Source organism: Carassius gibelio, chromosome B15, assembly GCF_023724105.1.
Source record: "Carassius gibelio isolate Cgi1373 ecotype wild population from Czech Republic chromosome B15, carGib1.2-hapl.c, whole genome shotgun sequence".
NCBI lineage: Eukaryota > Metazoa > Chordata > Actinopteri > Cypriniformes > Cyprinidae > Carassius > Carassius gibelio.
In genome coordinates this window covers 14836189-14853027 of record NC_068410.1, presented here as the reverse complement: position 1 = coordinate 14853027, position 16839 = coordinate 14836189, and the positions used below count along the sequence as shown (strand labels likewise).

Genomic DNA, 16839 nt, shown 5'->3' with positions numbered 1-16839 from the left:
GGTTCCGGGGGTTAATGTTAAAGCTCTTGTATGTTCAATTATTCTGGGAGCAAGAACCCCCATAAGGAACCATACCACCAAAGATAAATTGTGTTCAATAAACTCAAGTAAACTTGCCAAAGTGGTTCCTGTCTGAATTATAGTTGCTAGTGGGCAAATTTGTATTCATCCCTTCAATGTCATATTTGAATAGGAGGAGAGCATTTGACATCAAACTCAAAATAACTGCTTTCAACAGATCAATCTTTATTCATAAACAAATTTATCATGCATAAAATTCAAAGAACATTTGTTGCAAACCCCAAAAAGGCTGCATCTAGCTTATAATCTATTGAATATGATAACACAAATCCATTTGCTATCAATTTTTTTGTAAAAAAAAAAGCGCTATACAAATAAACTTGAACTATTTGTCTTAAAATGGTGGGACATAGTGCAGACAAAAGTGCAGCCATTAAGTTGACCCAACAGGGCGTGTATCAATAAATGCAAATAAGAAAATATTACATCTATATAACAAAAAGGGTATACCTGAATGAAAATTGTGCATTTAACTGTTTGGTTACCAACATTTTGCAAAATAACAGTGTTCCGCATTATTTTGCATTCTAGATTTAATTCTGCAATATACCTTTATATTTTATTCTTATTTTTGTTTACTTATTTCATTCTTACATCGCTATAATTTTTGTACATCAGTGTTGTGGCACAATTTCCGATTTTGGGTGGACTTTCCTTTATGCAATCAATTTTAGTATAAGTAGCGTACACGGAGTACTGCAGTGAAGGTAAAAATAGATAAAGGTTTAAACCTATTTGCATACTATACTTTGACGCAAATATGCAAAATCTCATATTTTATAAATAGTCACATTAATTCGGTCAAATGGACTAACCTTGACAAGAGTCCTTTATTCATGAAATGAATGATACTTTAAAATATATTTACATAAGTAAAAATTAGTCTGCTACACTCATGATCACTTATTTACTTAATGAACATGCAGGTATTTTCATTCTTACAAGTGTTAAATGAAAAGAAAAAAAAAAAATCTAGGTGACCTTAAGAGAACTTACCAAATCTAGGCTTAACGTTCTTTACTACGCCACCTGGTGCTTCTCACACCAAGATATACTTTGCGTAATAACTGCTGAATACCTAACCTAAGGCAAGCAGGTTCATAGAAATACACCAGAGATTAACTAAACCAATGTGCTTTCAGTAGTTAAAGACACTTTATTAGTAAGTGGTACAATTAAAAGAGCCACAGTCATGGTAGAGGCACAGTAGTTGCAACCAAAAGACTTTGTTTACAGAGGATGGCCAGGACTGGTATTGGCTGCTACCGGGGACACTATAATTAGCAGTGTAACGGGGGTCATTAATTCACGGTCAGAAAAGGTTACTTGTCCGGGATAAATGTGAAGTTCACCAACCGTGCTTTAAACTCTGGTGCCTACAGTAAAACGCATTCACAACGCTCACACACAGGCACAACCACCGCAAGCAAGGGATTCAATCAATATTGTGAGGTGCACTTTACCACTACAATACACAGTGCAGTGCATGAAAATCCAGGAACCTCTCCTATAAGCAGCTGCTTAAATACTCTAGAAAAAGATGGAAGGCAAAGAGGTCATAATCACTAGCAAGATAGATAAGATATACATCCAAACAGAATCTTAAGACCATGTATAATACTGGAACAGCCAATACCACAACGGACCAACAGGGGCACTAGACAAAAGGCCACAGCAAAATAACGAAGAAAGAGAAAAATATAAGAGGCACAGCTATCAATACACTTAATTTAAGCAAAGCAAAGCAGCAGGAGCAATCTACCTCCATGTGAAAAGATGACCAGAGGAAAACGAGCCCTTGCACCAGTCTTGAAGATCCTACAGAAGTTACACAATATATTCATTTAATACATTTCTATTAAGAGTTAACAATTAACACAGCTATGCATTATATCAGGTCAACACAATCAAACTCATTGTACATGTGTTAAAAGCTAGCATACTGGCTAACACACTGGTGTTCTTCCTATAACAAACATTTACCTTTTAGATACTGTGGCTTAATTGTGATACAGCGACCCGGCAGGTGCTTTGCCCAAGACCTGTGCACAAATATGCTTATTAAACTACAAAGCATGTCCAATGACACCCACATAATAAAGCCGTAAAACGCACAAAAATACCTTTAGTAGTACACTGCACGACTACCCAGAAGCGTCTGGCAATCAGTCCAACACCTATTTTCCAATGACCCAGTATTAAACAAACAATACTGCTACATTGTATAGTCCTCCACAAATACTTTGGTTACACAAAGGCACAACACATCCAAACAGCAACAAAACCGTTAAACTGTAGACCAGGAACTCTCTCTTAGCCCAACAGTGAGGTCAGTTATATAGCACCCAGCCTGACTGCTAATTGAATTGTTAATAACTCAGCAGCCAGCTGGGCACCATGACATCGGAGGGCTACCGTAGCTGCAGAGGGACAAACTTCACCCAGACAGCGATTACTCTGCCGGTTACATATATAATAAAAAAAGTTATACCTGAAAGAAAATTACGCATTTTTCAGGCCCATAGCATTTAATGGCTGACTTTAATAGGTGATTTCATAAGTTATGTTTCATATGGGATACTATGAAAGGAAGAAGCACTAAACAAAACTATAGTTGCCACTTGGACTTTTGACTAAGTATTCGAAAAACTATAGATCTCCTTGAAGATTTGTTTTGTTTGGATGGTTCTAGAGACCTTCATGATTATGTGTGTGTGTGTGTGTATATATATATATATATATATATATATATATATACAACAAAAAATACTTATCAGTAACTTGAAAATTACAATTCTTTGGGAGGGTTGCCATGCCTCCTGGAAGTAGGGAACTTGACAGCCTCATGTGACGGGAAGGAAGTGAATACCTTATTTTTTGTTGAAATCTTTTGTTTGGTTGTTTGCTTGCATGTCATCGAACATAAAACATGGATAACATCTAAAAAGGAAAATGACAACTAAGTTACTTGGACTACACCTTTGCTTGAAACAACGCGTTTGTCCTCCAAAGCACTACATGGCGCTCTGCAGCTCTCGCTCTTCTCGTCGCTCACGGAAGTTTAAGGAAAGAAAACAACATTGGCCTTCACTGCCTGATTGAAGCAAAACCAGACAGCTGTTTAAAGCTACCAAGTCTTTTTACACGCTCTTTAATGGTAAGTTTAAGACATACTTAACGGCATGGTATTTTCGTAGTAAACTAAGATGTGACCGTGGTCATTAAGCCACGAGTTAAGGTATGTGTGTGATAAGAAGATGTGTGCTAGCTAGCTCGTGTGCTAATTCCTTGTCGACTGGATTTAGCATTATTAGCCACAGCACATCACCCTAAACACTAAACGTTAAATCCCAAGACAACAGGAACACACTAGGTTAACTGTTGATGTTTACCTGTAGTTTTAAACTCGTAAGTCGTATTATTCATACCCAAGTAAAGAAATACAGTGTCCTGTTTAATCAAATTGCGCTATGACACGCATCATTCGCCGTGTCTCTTTTTCTAATTAGTCAAATAGCTGTTTTCAGTCAAATAACATTTAAACCGCTGTGTGCATAGACGAATCTTGCATCTGTTTGTAACTGTTTACTATTCTGTGTGTTTTTTTAACATGTATTTGATGTGGTTTGTACATTAGTGTTGCCGTCTGGATAACACATAACATTAGAAGAAAACAAAGAAATGTCTGACAGCGATGACAGCGACTTCTCTGATAATCAGAGCGAGAGGAGCAGCGAGGCTGAGGAAGCTGAGGAGAACGAGGTACGAGACAGCCAGATCCTCCTCCAACGTGTCAGAAAATAGTCGATGAATAGCTTTTATGGTAACTTAGTTAAAACCATGCTGTATTTTGTTTATCTGAAATGGTTAATAAAAAAACTCCACACGTTTCTGTAAGGATGAGGAGGGACAGGGGAGTGTAGCTGGCAGTGACAAAGCTGAGGAGGAGGAGGGAGAAGATTTGGAGGACGAGGAGGAGTATGACGAAGAGGAAGAAGAGGATGATGACCGGCCCAGGAAAAAACCTCGGCATGGGGGCTTCATCTTGGATGAAGCCGGTTAGAAAATCCCGTACAAACCTAATTCTTAGATTAAGCAACATATTTTGCGTAGATGTCATTTGAAAAGCTATAATATTGTGTATTTTATTCCATCTTTGACTAGATGTTGATGATGAGTATGAAGATGAAGATCCATGGGAAGATGGTGCTGAAGACATCTTAGAAAAAGGTAAGAAATTATTCTTTTAAATGAATTGTGAATGTTTTGTTTGTTACATTTCAAACGATATCTTATTATATATTTAATGTTTGTATTATATGCAATGGTGTTCCCTGTATGCATACTTTAAACTCTGGCAAGTAAAGATTTATTTTGATATTATGTGACTAGCATGTGTTTAGGCCTATATGCGTTATATCATATTTATCACTTTATGAAATGGAGGCATTTGAAATGAAATTCTGACAACAACAGACTGTTTAATATGTTGTATAAAATGATGCAAGATGATGCTCATTGATTTTTTTTATTTCTTATGCATGCCTCCTTCAGTTAACGGTAAACCAACTCCAGATTTCTCTGCTCTGTTTATTTTTCTGTCTAATTGAACTGATTCTCAAATCATTATTTCTCATTCGTTAAAATCCATACTCATGGTCTGCACCCCTCTAACATTTGTTTGTGATGTTTAAAGTTGTTTGGCGAATGTTTAATTTGCTTACATTTCTAAACAAGGAGCATGGATGGCAAATTGACTTTTAGCAATACATTTCTTTGTGTCATCAAAATATGCTGAGTAGGTCAAAGTTAATATAGGCCATAATTTGAAAATGCACCATCTTTTGAACAGGGGACTTTAAAGGGGGGGCTGACTGATTTCTGAAAGGGAATCAAATATGGTCATTTGCCTGAAAATGCTCTTATGAACAGAAAACAAAACCCAATTCCTTGTTCTTGGTAGTATTCAAGTGTGCGTATTGTATTGCATCAGTTAACAGTGACATAACATCATTATCATGTAGTTTTCATCTTTAATATATACCACATGTAAGTCTGTCCATCATCAGTAATTTCCCTTTTTATTTCTGTTTACATGGTCCTGTCTTTGCCCTTGCCTGAAAAATGCTGTGTGCACATGATTTTGTTTTATGGCTCATGTTCCTCCCTTCCTCCCTCAACTCTGGATTTGAGCAGAAGAGGCCGAAGGTATGTGCATAAATCTTCATGGTGCGTTCAGTAGCTGTGTTTACATGCACTGCTTGTAGACCGTCTGGCTGCAGATTCAGAAAGCACGATACCAAATCAGCTTTGCATCACAGAAATAAATTGCATTGTGAAATATATGAATAGAAAATTATAAGTTGTAGTAATGTTTAGGGGTGCTCCGATCACGATCGGCCGATCGTTATGCGCATCTCGTCAGTAAAGCCGGTTCTCTAATCAGCTGTTAATTCCATCAGGTGCGTGATTTCACATAGAGTAGCTGTTAATACACAGAGCCGTTGTTAATAGAGAAGATGCGCAAATCACGTTAATTTTCAGCGTTTTTTGACGCATCTTCTCAGTTAACAACGGCTCTGTGTAGTAACAGCTGCTCTATGTGAAATCACGCACCTGATGGAATTAACCGCTGATTAGAAAACCGGCTTTACTGACGAGATGCGCATTAACGATCGGCCGATCGTGATCGGAGCACCCCTAGTAATGTTTCATAATATTCTTGTTTTTACTGTATTTTTGATCGAATGAATGCAGCCTTGGTGAGCATGAGACTTCTTTCAAGAACTTAAAAAATAAAAAATATTATGGACCTCAAACATTTGAACAATATTTTATTACCGGTACATTTAATTGCACATCACATCTAAAAAAAAAAAGTGTAATAAATAATGGTTTACAAAGAATCAAAGGTTTAGATTACAGTTCTTCTATTTAATGCATTAAGATCTGCACCTCCAGATCACTCCGCTTGAGCGATCAGTCAAATTATTAACAGATCATTATGCTGCGTGTAAACGTAGCTACTGACAATTTTTGAGTTTTTTTTCCAGTCACAGTATCCAGTTTTTGTAATATAATTGTTCATTCTGTTTTCATCTGTTAGTGTCCAACATTGACCATGTAGTTTTGGACGAGGATCACTCCGGTTCAAGGAGGTTGCAGAATCTCTGGAGGTGAGACAGCTACACTGCTCACACTTCCAAATGACTGAATCTGAAGTATGGAAGTCTTGTTAAATATCTTCTTTTCTCTACAGGGATTCACGTGAGGAAGCTCTGGGGGAGTATTACATGAGGAAATATGCGAAGTCCTCAGGTGGCGAACAGTAAGTCAACAGAGTTCACATCTACTCTTAAGTGCATGTTACTTTTACGAAGTGTCTCAATTCAGCACAAGCATGTTGAAATAAAAGGAATTCAGTTTTGGCTCGTTAACCTCACGAAATATTCCTGTTCTGCTGTTTACTTCAGTTTCTATGGCGGATCTGAGGATCTTTCTGATGACATCACCCAGCAACAGTTGCTTCCTGGCGTCAAGTATGAAAAAAAATATATAAATGTTTTTATTGTTGATTAAACATACTAAATTAAGTATTTCTGTAAAGATCACTGGGCTTGTGTTAAGAGATTTGTCTCTTGCAGGGATCCTAATTTGTGGACTGTTAAGTGTAAGGTTAGTACTATCTAACATGAGGCATATAGGTGTTGTGATGAGGCCACTGTATGTGCAGGGTTTAATTCTTCTGTTTCTCTGTAGATTGGAGAGGAGAGAGCGACTGCCATTGCCTTGATGCGGAAATTCATTGCTTATCAGTGCACTGACACAGTATGTTTTCCACTTTCCCTTTGACTTGATGTCAGTTTGTTTGGATTACGCCCTGGTTGGTTAATACTTGAAATGTTGCCAGTTCTTTTGACTCGCATCATTGAAATCCTTATGTAAGGCACAGAACTGTGTGAATTGTATTTTGTGTGCCTCACATTAAGTTTTCCTAAAAGCAATTGTCTCAAGTTTCATTTGTTTTTCTTTAGCAATTAGTACGCCAAGAGAGAGACTACAATGTTTGTGGTACTAATATGTTGTGTTTCTCTCCACAGCCCCTTCAGATCAAATCAGTGGTGGCCCCTGAACACGTCAAAGGCTACATCTATGTGGAGGCGTACAAGCAGACCCATGTCAAGTCTGCCATTGAGGGTGTTGGAAACCTGCGTATGGGCTTCTGGAACCAGCAGATGGTGCCCATTAAAGAGATGACAGATGTGCTGAAGGTGGTTAAGGAAGTGACTAACCTGAAACCCAAGTCTTGGGTTCGTCTTAAGAGAGGCCTTTATAAAGATGACATTGCCCAGGTGGGTACTTCTGAAGACTTGCCTATATAGTAATAAAGGAAACGTCTCCCAAATAGGGTGCTAGATATTTTAGTTACGTTATTCAATTTGTCATTCATACAGCTCTACATCTGTGGCATGAAAATATTTGATGCGTGTATTTATTTGCCTTGTTTAGGTGGACTATGTTGAACCCAGCCAAAATACGATCTCACTGAAAATGATTCCTCGTATTGATTTAGATCGCATCAAAGCGAGGATGAGTATGGTAGGTTACATCATCACGATCATATATAATCATAATATATTTATGCTACTGTTCAGAAGTTTGGAGTCATTTTTTCATTTTTTTTTTTTTGAAAGAAAAAATACTTTTTATTCAGCAGGGATGAATTCATTTGATTATTCCTTTAAAAAAAATCACTGCGAAACAGTGATTTTAAGTTTAAAAATTTCACAGTATGTACTGATTTTATCTTTTAATAGGATAAACGTGGCTTTTGTGATCATAAGATGTTGCTTTTAAAACATTACTGACCCTAAACCTGGATGGTAGTGTATATATGCTATGTGGCTTTTTAGTGGTGTGACCCCGGCTTTGTCTTTTATTGTACAGAAAGACTGGTTTGCGAAGAGAAAGAAGTTTAAGAGGCCGGCTCAGAGGCTTTTTGATGCTGAAAAGATCAGGTAAAGGATCGCTCTGATTTTGAGTCGCTCATAATCAAAACCTTTTGAAATATGTCAGTCACACTAACACATGCTCTGCTCTACAGGTCTCTTGGTGGTGAGGTCAGCCATGACGGGGACTTCATGATATTTGAAGGCAACCGATACAGCCGCAAAGGCTTCCTGTTTAAAAGCTTTGCTATGTCAGCCGTGGTAAGATCCCTCACACTTATTGTGGTTCTAGGTAGCTGTCTAATTGTTCCTTATTGGTATATCATGTCTCTTTTTGCATAGATCACAGATGGGGTCAAACCCACTCTGTCAGAGCTGGAAAAGTTTGAGGACCAGCCAGAGGGGATTGACCTTGAAGTAGTCACAGAGACAACGGGTAAATGCATGCAGACAGTGAAACCATTTTTTGTTTGTTTTTTTAGTTTTTTTTACCAATGTATTGCGCAATCCTTCCATGCATGCATTTTTTGCAAAGTTATTCACAAAGGTTTTGTTTATACAGGTAAGGAACGTGAGCACAATCTCCAGGCAGGAGATAACGTGGAAGTGTGTGAGGGAGAGTTGATCAACCTTCAGGGTAAAATCCTGAGTGTGGATGGCAACAAGATCACGATCATGCCCAAGCATGAAGATCTCAAGGTGAATAAATCCTCACGTGTTTCTGTGTCAATTCTGTGCCACTAAATGGAATACGAAAGTTTTGTGAGTTCAAATATCCTGAAAATCCTGTTCTTCCCTTTTACACCATGATAATTGCCTTACTGTCTTGCCTTTGTTTTTGTTTAGGACCCTCTTGAGTTTCCAGCTCATGAGTTGAAGAAGTATTTCCGTATGGGCGACCATGTGAAGGTCATCGCAGGGCGTTTTGAAGGTGACACCGGCCTCATAGTCCGTGTGGAGGAAAACTTTGTCATTCTGTTCTCCGATCTCACTATGCATGAGGTAGGTTTCACTAGTAAGGTGTATAATTTTTCTGAGAAGCATGTTATATACAGCGGTTAATGTTGTGTTTTCTCTGTCAGATATGATATATGTCTGTTTTTGTTCCAGTTGAAAGTCTTGCCCCGGGACCTGCAGCTGTGCTCGGAGACTGCCTCAGGTGTGGATGCAGGAGGCCAGCATGAGTGGGGAGAACTGGTACAATTAGACCCCCAAACTGTAGGTGTCATTGTCAGGCTGGAAAGAGAGACCTTCCAGGTAAAAGTTCAAGAGAAAGCAAGTTTAAGTGTAATGTAAACTAAACTCGGTAGTGCACATTTGCTGGATATGTTTCTTCACAACAATAGCACACTTTGACAAAACCCTGGTGCGGCTGTGTTTTATAGCCCCTATGCTTGCATTTCAATAACATTGTCACATCAGCAGGAACGGGATTGCGATATGATCATGTATCACACACAGGGTTGAGTTGGTGGTTCATGTATGTACTTGACCCATGGATGGAAATAAGCAGCCGCCACCAGCCAAATGCGGGTGATTTTGTGTTGTGGCGGGTAAACTCGCTTCACCTACCAGCCACCGTGGCGGGTAAATAAAAAAGCATATTGTTTCACCTGGCCGGTGGACAAAAAATGTAATTTCCGTCCCTGGTGTGTGTACAACATGCAATAAAGTGTAATATCATCCGAAGCAGCTCCGTGGAGAAAGGCAGTGTAAACTGAGCTTGAAACGGCGGCATTGTTCCCAGTTCAGTGTTTGCAGCTGAAGTTAGTGCCACTGGCCGAGTGATATTTGTTGGTTATTTACAGTACATTTTGTAGCAGGCGCTCATGATATACAAGATTGCGTGAAGAGTTGAATTTATCATGCACACATTTCTGCATACTGTCATGTCTATGTCAAACCCCGGTAAGTTCATTCTCCTCCAGCATTCTGCGACATTTTAGATTATATGGACAGTTTGTGTTTATGTTATTGTATTTAACGGCATAATAAGCAAACTAACAAACAGTATTATCGGTCGTGTGTCTAATAACTGCTGTCCGGGGGATGCATTTTATTTCTAGTCTTCAAGTACTTTTTCAGAAGTTAGAAGTTGTTACGCTGTTCATTTTTGTTTGTAGAAACAACATTGTATCGCTGTCATGTTTGACAGCTCGGGCATGTCGAGACTCATAAAAACTATGTATTAAAAACGCTGTTCGTTCATTTGTCGATGGCGTAAAGGATTGCAGGCCGAGATTTCTTTCAGCGATAGTGTTGAACAGGGACTTTTCCCCATGTGAACTTCATTTCCATCCCTGACTTGAGCTGACAAAATATAATGTCAACCTATTTTTTTTTTTTAAATGTATTATTATAAAAGTATTCAAATATATTTAGGAATTATTGCTATTTTTAACTCCTTCTGTATGCTTTAAAGATAAGAACTCTTTCACACGGATTCATTTTTAGGTTCTGAACATGCACGGGAAAGTTTTGACTGCACGGCACCAGGCGGTAAACAGGCGGAAGGACAACCGCTTTGCTGTCGCTCTCGACTCGGAGCAAAACAACATCCATGTGAAGGATATTGTAAAAGTCATTGATGGACCTCATTCGGTAACTACCAGAGACATAATAAAGGTTTGACAAATCCGCATTGGAGGAAGTTAATATTCTCCTTTATGTGATCCGTCAGGGCCGTGAAGGGGAAATTCGGCACATCTTCAGAGGCTTTGCTTTTCTTCACTGCAAGAAGCTGGTTGAAAACGGAGGCATGTTTGTCTGTAAAGCACGCCACCTCGTTCTGGCGGGCGGCTCAAAGGTAGGTCGGTTCTGCTACATCTGTGGACAAATCTTACATGTTTCCAAACTTCCCTGTTTAAAAATGATCCCAAATTATTTATTTATTTTTTTTCCCCCAAAGCCCAGAGACGTGACCAATTTTACAGTGGGAGGCTTTGCACCCATGAGTCCACGCATCAGCAGCCCGATGCACCCTGGCGGAGGTGGTAAGCAATTTCACCTAACTCACAGGGTTTTGTAACACAGTGGTTGAAAATCTGGGCTTGTATCAAAAGGTTCAAACATGCAAAAGGATCTAATTATCCATTTAAACACTTGTGTGTTTGTCTGCCAATATCTTAAAAACTTCCCTATTGGTCTGTCTGGTTGTCATTTGATCAATGATATAAAAACTACTTTTATTTTGATTTAGATCTTTTTTCATTTTTTTTTTTTTCAGGTCAGCAGCAAAGGGGTGGAGGTGGTGGTGGTGGTGGCGGCATGGGTCGGGGCCGTGGCCGACGAGACAATGATCTGATTGGGCAGACTGTCCGTATATCCCAGGGACCGTACAAAGGTAAATTAAATTATATTGGAGTGACCTTTTGTGAAAAACATTTGGCTTTGGTTTAGTGTTTTGTGCAATTTACATTGCATTTTATAACACGTGGCATCAGTGTCCAAATACTTTGAGACCACCATATGTTCACTTTGTCCTGTATTCTTATAAGCCACAGGTTTCGTAACGCCTCCTACATTTCCACAGGCTACATTGGTGTGGTGAAGGATGCCACAGAATCAACCGCTAGGGTAGAGCTCCACTCGACCTGCCAGACCATCTCTGTGGACCGACAGCGTCTTACAACTGTGTATGTTATAGAGCACAAACATTTAGACTTTCTCTGCTGCTTCCACATTTTTCTATTCCATATTTTGGGCTAATTGTATGACATTACTTCTTGCTGCCAGTAAAGGTCAATACACTCAGCTTTGTTTAACATATCTTCCCCACACAGAAAATGTAAATAAAAGTGGCTGGTCCTGTGTGGGAAAGGTTCTTTGTGAGACTGTAGACTGGATTGTGTTCGTCTGACATGTTATTTTTTATTTCACTGGTGCAGTAAACTATGACCAAAAGGACAGCCCAACTGTAGCAGCTCTATGTAAAGCACAGGGATAGTTGATCCCGGGGCATATTTGCATATTGCACACCTCAGAGGTTAAAGGAGAAGTCTCTTAAGTTCAACCAGGCTGCATTTGTTTGATCAAAGATAAAGTAAAACAGTAATATTGTGAAATATTACAATTAATCACTCTAATGTGTTGATTTGCTGCTTAAGAAACATTTATCAATGTTAAAAACAGGGTTAGGTTTGTTCTTGTTCTTGTTTCTCTTTTTAACCCCTCAATCATTTTGCTCTCTTTAAATCAGTGGAGGCAAAGAAAGACAAGGAAGGACTTCCACGCATTTACGAACCCCGATGTATGGTTCCCAGACACCCATTTATGGAACTGGCTCACGTACCCCCATGTACGGTAGCCAGACACCAATCCATGATGGTAAGAAATGCCTAAATATATTCTTATAAACTTGCAAACACATTGTTTTTTTGTTTTTTTAACCTGTCTTTCATTGCTCATAGGAAGCCGTACTCCTCACTATGGCTCTCAGACTCCTCTGCATGATGGGAGCAGGACGCCAGGTCAGAGTGGCGCTTGGGACCCCAACAATCCAAACACACCATCACGGTAAGAAGCAGGGCGAGGACAAACAAGCACATGCATGCGATCAATCAATCACACATACCTCAACTTCATCTGGGTTTCCTTCTGTTTTCAGGGCCGATGAAGATTACGAGTACGCCTATGATGACGAACCCTCTCCATCTCCTCAAGGCTATGGCGGTACGCCCAATCCTCAGACTCCTGGCTACCCAGAAGTGCCTTCCCCACAGGTCAACCCTCAGTACAACCCTCAGACTCCTGGGACTCCTGCCATGTGAGGGCTCAATCAGATGCTCAATGATTCTGCTCTGGCTTGAGAACATCTTAAACTGAGTATGTTTTTGCACCATAGGTACAACACAGACCAGTATTCCCCATATACAGCTCCCTCTCCACAAGGGTCCTACCAGCCCAGCCCCAGCCCACAGAGTTACCACCAAGTTGCCCCAAGCCCAGTGGGATACCAAAACACTCACTCGCCCGCCAGTTACCACCCAACCCCGTCACCCATGGCCTACCAGGTACAGTTCTGGCCGCTGATAACAATAAAATTTGTAGTTATGTATACAATGCCCTCCAATATATATATAGTATTGGAACAGTAAAGACAAAATTTCTCTGATTACCGTGGAGTAAAGACATTTGCAAATATGATTTAAATGAGACAAAACTACAGAATGTCACATTTAAATATTAGCTTCTATAAATTATTAGTTTCAGCGCATACAGGTTTTACCAAATAAAAAGGACAACACTTTTCTAGTTCATCCCACTATTTGATGTGAGCATGAGTATTGGGACAGTTGCACTTAAGGCAGATATAAAATCTTAAAAGCTAATATTTAGTTGCAGATCCCTTGCGTGCAATCAGAGCAGTGGTCGTATGCTTTGAAATGCTTTTCCCATCCTTTAATGCCAGTTGTTGCTTGTTTTGGGGACTTTCTGTCTTTAGTCTCCTCTTCAGCTGGTGAAATTAATGTTCAATCAGATTTAAATCTGGAGATTGATTTGGGCAATCCAGACTTCACATGTCTTTGCTCTGATAAACTCCTCGACTGAACTGGCTTTTGGGTCATTGTCCTGATTCAATGAGAAGCACTTTATGATGTGTCTGGTGTTAGTTTCTTGAATATTTATAGTCAAGATGGTTTGGTACCCTTCCAAATCCATTCTGCAGCTGCCGTCATACATCAATTAAATTGAGAAGGCCTGTTCCAGAGACAGCCATGCATTCCCATGACATGACACCACCTCCACCGAGCTTTACAGATGAGCTTGTATGCTTGGGATCATTTGGAGTTCCCCTTTTTTTCCAAACTTTTGCTTTCGCATCACTTACATTAAGGTTAATCTTTCCCATCTGTCCATAAAACTCTGTCCCAGAACTAGTGGCTGGTGCAAACTTTAATCTTGTCTTTCTTGTTTTGATGCTGGTCAGAGGTTTGTTGTGTAAAAATAAATCAATACATTTCAGTTTAATTGTAGTTAACTGTAATATAAACCGTAATATGACATTTAAACATCTAAATGGAGGATGTAATAACTTCATGAGAGATTTGTTCAAAGGTTCTTTAAATAATGAAGAAATCAGGTTAAGTAAGAATATAATGAATGTATTATAGTGCATATATAACAAAATACTCCTCTAGAATTTTCTAGTTAACTTACAATCTATGGACATTGATTGTCTTTCCCGAGGTAAATGTAATGTTACACGATCATGTTTACAAGCAGATTTCCTATGTCTTTCCACCGTTAAAACCATAGACTGTATAAAAACATGGACATGGTGTCTGTGACATCACCCGTAGACTCCTGAAGTGTGTTTTTGCCAAGCTAGCCAAGCCCACCTAGCGCGACTGTACTGTCAGCAGCGGCAAACCACCTGTCAATCAAGTGACCACGCCCTTAATTATGCAGAACTTTTTAAGTCATAATATAATTTAAATGGAAGTTATAAAAAAAAATTCACCACCCTCACAGTTGTAGCTATTTAGACCAAAATCTTTTTTTTTGCACCAGGCTGTAAACATGTTTTTTTTACTGCTGTAAAGATGGGCATTTTAACATGGGGAGTCTATGGGACTGACTCCCTTTTGCAGCCAGCCTCAAGTGGACAGTCAATGAATTTTAGTTTTCAGTTTTACTCACTTCCTTATTGGCCTTACGAGAGAGAGCGGAAGGTTGGGGTTCAGTTAAAACACTAAAACAAACTTGTAAAATTGCATAAGCTTGGAGCAATAAAGCTTTTTTCACAATAGTTGGCTGCACAAACAATATCAGGTTGAATTGTGCTTCATGTGATCTTCAGGCCAGTCCGAGTCCCAGTCCGGTAGGGTACAGTCCAATGACTCCTGGAGCTCCATCTCCAGGAGGCTACAACCCTCACACCCCCGGATCTAACATCGACCAGGCCTCCAGTGACTGGGTCACCACAGACATCATGGTGCGTGTGAAAGACACATTCCAGGATGGAGGCGTCATCAATCAGACCGGTGTCATCCGGAGCGTCACTGTGAGTGCTGCACATCTGATTTACACATCTGTCTAGATATCCTGTGACTTTCAGCAAGGATCTGCAAGCAGAAGCATGTGTAGTTTGGATTTGCATATTGCAGAAGTAGTGCCGAGATGCCCGGGGCTGATTTTTGTTTTGTTAATGTATTAAGCTCGTGTCTGTTGTGATAATGTTCCATTCATTGTTCGATCTTATGATGAGCCATACCTTGTTCGTTTGTTGTATAGACATCACAATTTCACTCTGATTCATCCATGGGGAATTTTTTCTTTCGCTTAGGGGGGGATGTGCTCTGTTTTCCTGCAAGACACGGAGAAGGTCGTTAGTATTTCAAGTGAACACTTGGAACCTGTTACACCAACCAAAAACAACAAGGTACTGCTGGTCTTGTGTTACCAAATGTGATTGATTTTATTGTGATTTAAGTATGTTAGCGCAAGGCCTTTAAATAATTATGAGATGTGTTATTTTGATTATGAACTTCATCTCACAATTTTGGCAAAGAAAACTTTGTTACTTTTACAATCTACTGTATTGGTTCATTTTAAAGCAGACACTTCAAGCTTTCTGTAGATACATTTTAATCAATTTATATTTAGTCAGACCTACAATCTTCTGAATATGTGCCTGTATGTACTGTCTATTGCTTTTAAATGAACAAAAAGTATGTTAAAGAATGCAATAATTAGATATAATACACTTTAAAGTGTCCTTCTTATTACAGTATTAATATATTTTCATGCTAAAGATGTAAACCAAAGCAATAAAACCAAAGCAACCAATTATTTACTGTTATAGCTAGAATAGTATGTCACTTTTTTGATAGAAGATCTAATTTCATATTAGATCTTCCTGAGCTTTGATACAAGCCTTTAAATTCTTGGGAAATTCTGAATTATGCGTGCAAGAACCAATGAAGCATATACTTGCCTGAAATCGCTCTTGAAACAAGTCCATGCTGCAGAATTAACCAGGGCCGTTTTTGATTGTCTCCATTTTAAATGTATAATGGATGAGCAGTGAGTTAAGGAATGAACAAGTGCAAAAGCAGAGACCGAATGGCACTTAGATATAAGCCCGCTGCTCCTCCCACAGAATCAGACGTCCCAAATCCAGCGTCACTTGTGTAATAACAACACATTTGGAAAATTGTTCTCCTACATGAATTAATGTGAATGTGTGCTTCTCAGGTGAAGGTGATTCTGGGAGAGGACCGGGAGGCCACAGGAGTCCTGCTCAGTATTGATGGTGAAGACGGCATTGTTCGGATGGAGCTGGATGAGCAATTAAAGATTCTCAATCTCCGCTTCCTTGGAAAATTGGAAGTGTGAAGAAAACCATGCATTTAAACATTTTGCTATTCGAATGCAGATGCTGCAGATTAGGCACTTTCTGTGAGCTTTGATTTTCTACTGTTCACCATCATCTACATTAACTAGCCTTTTTTTTTTTTTTTTTTTTTTTTTACTTAGTTGAAGGTTTTAGTGGAAAGTCCATTTTCTGTTTCTTCTTTGGTGTAGAAACATGCTTTTTGGCAAACTGATTCAATGTCAAATAAAATTCCATCCATCATGAGTGTTCGCATGAAATATTTAATAGCTTACGACAGCTCGTTTTAAACTTTTTATTGCCTGCCGGTGTTAAGAACAACAACCATAAGGAAGAATTCCATTTTTCTTCACTTAAGAGTGATTTGAGATCCAGCAGATAAGAAGAAACCGTGCTCTGCACCACAAAAGTTTATTTAACATCTTGGCCCATTACATTCAGAGCTTTTAATGTCATTAAAAAAAAAGTCTT

The 16839-nt window shown here is 39.1% G+C and overlaps 1 protein-coding gene and 1 long non-coding RNA gene across 2 annotated transcripts; one reads left to right on the top strand and one right to left on the bottom strand.

Moving 5' to 3' along the window:
* Window positions 1-436: 436 nt before the first annotated feature.
* On the bottom strand, window positions 437-2373 carry LOC127972671 (uncharacterized). The gene is made up of 3 exons (XR_008157133.1): window positions 2205-2373; window positions 2065-2123; window positions 437-1899 (listed from the first exon to the last, which is right to left on the bottom strand). It is a non-coding gene; the product is annotated as an uncharacterized LOC127972671 (long non-coding RNA).
* A 709-nt stretch (window positions 2374-3082) lies between these two features.
* LOC127972670 (transcription elongation factor SPT5) lies at window positions 3083-16609 on the top strand. The gene is made up of 30 exons (XM_052576354.1): window positions 3083-3238; window positions 3719-3843; window positions 3980-4139; window positions 4246-4311; window positions 5278-5289; window positions 6188-6257; window positions 6341-6409; window positions 6555-6620; window positions 6726-6756; window positions 6841-6909; window positions 7182-7433; window positions 7591-7680; window positions 8029-8099; window positions 8186-8291; window positions 8373-8466; window positions 8593-8729; window positions 8877-9032; window positions 9141-9287; window positions 10485-10631; window positions 10711-10836; window positions 10939-11023; window positions 11257-11373; window positions 11563-11665; window positions 12229-12356; window positions 12440-12545; window positions 12637-12795; window positions 12874-13042; window positions 14833-15036; window positions 15319-15414; window positions 16230-16609. Exons 2-30 carry the CDS (start codon window positions 3763-3765, stop codon window positions 16368-16370), a joined length of 3258 nt encoding a protein of 1085 aa, XP_052432314.1. The 5' UTR covers window positions 3083-3238; window positions 3719-3762; the 3' UTR covers window positions 16371-16609.
* The last annotated feature ends 230 nt before the right edge of the window (window positions 16610-16839 follow it).

Bases quoted from the DNA above. Each gene is read 5' to 3' on its own strand.
- LOC127972670 (XM_052576354.1), top strand. From the start codon at position 3,763: ATGTCTGACAGCGATGACAGCGACTTCTCTGATAATCAGAGCGAGAGG. The intron at 6,757-6,840 runs GTTAGTACTATC...GTTTCTCTGTAG, and splicing joins TGTGGACTGTTAAGTGTAAG to ATTGGAGAGGAGAGAGCGAC. The intron at 15,037-15,318 runs GTGAGTGCTGCA...TCTTTCGCTTAG, and splicing joins GTGTCATCCGGAGCGTCACT to GGGGGGATGTGCTCTGTTTT.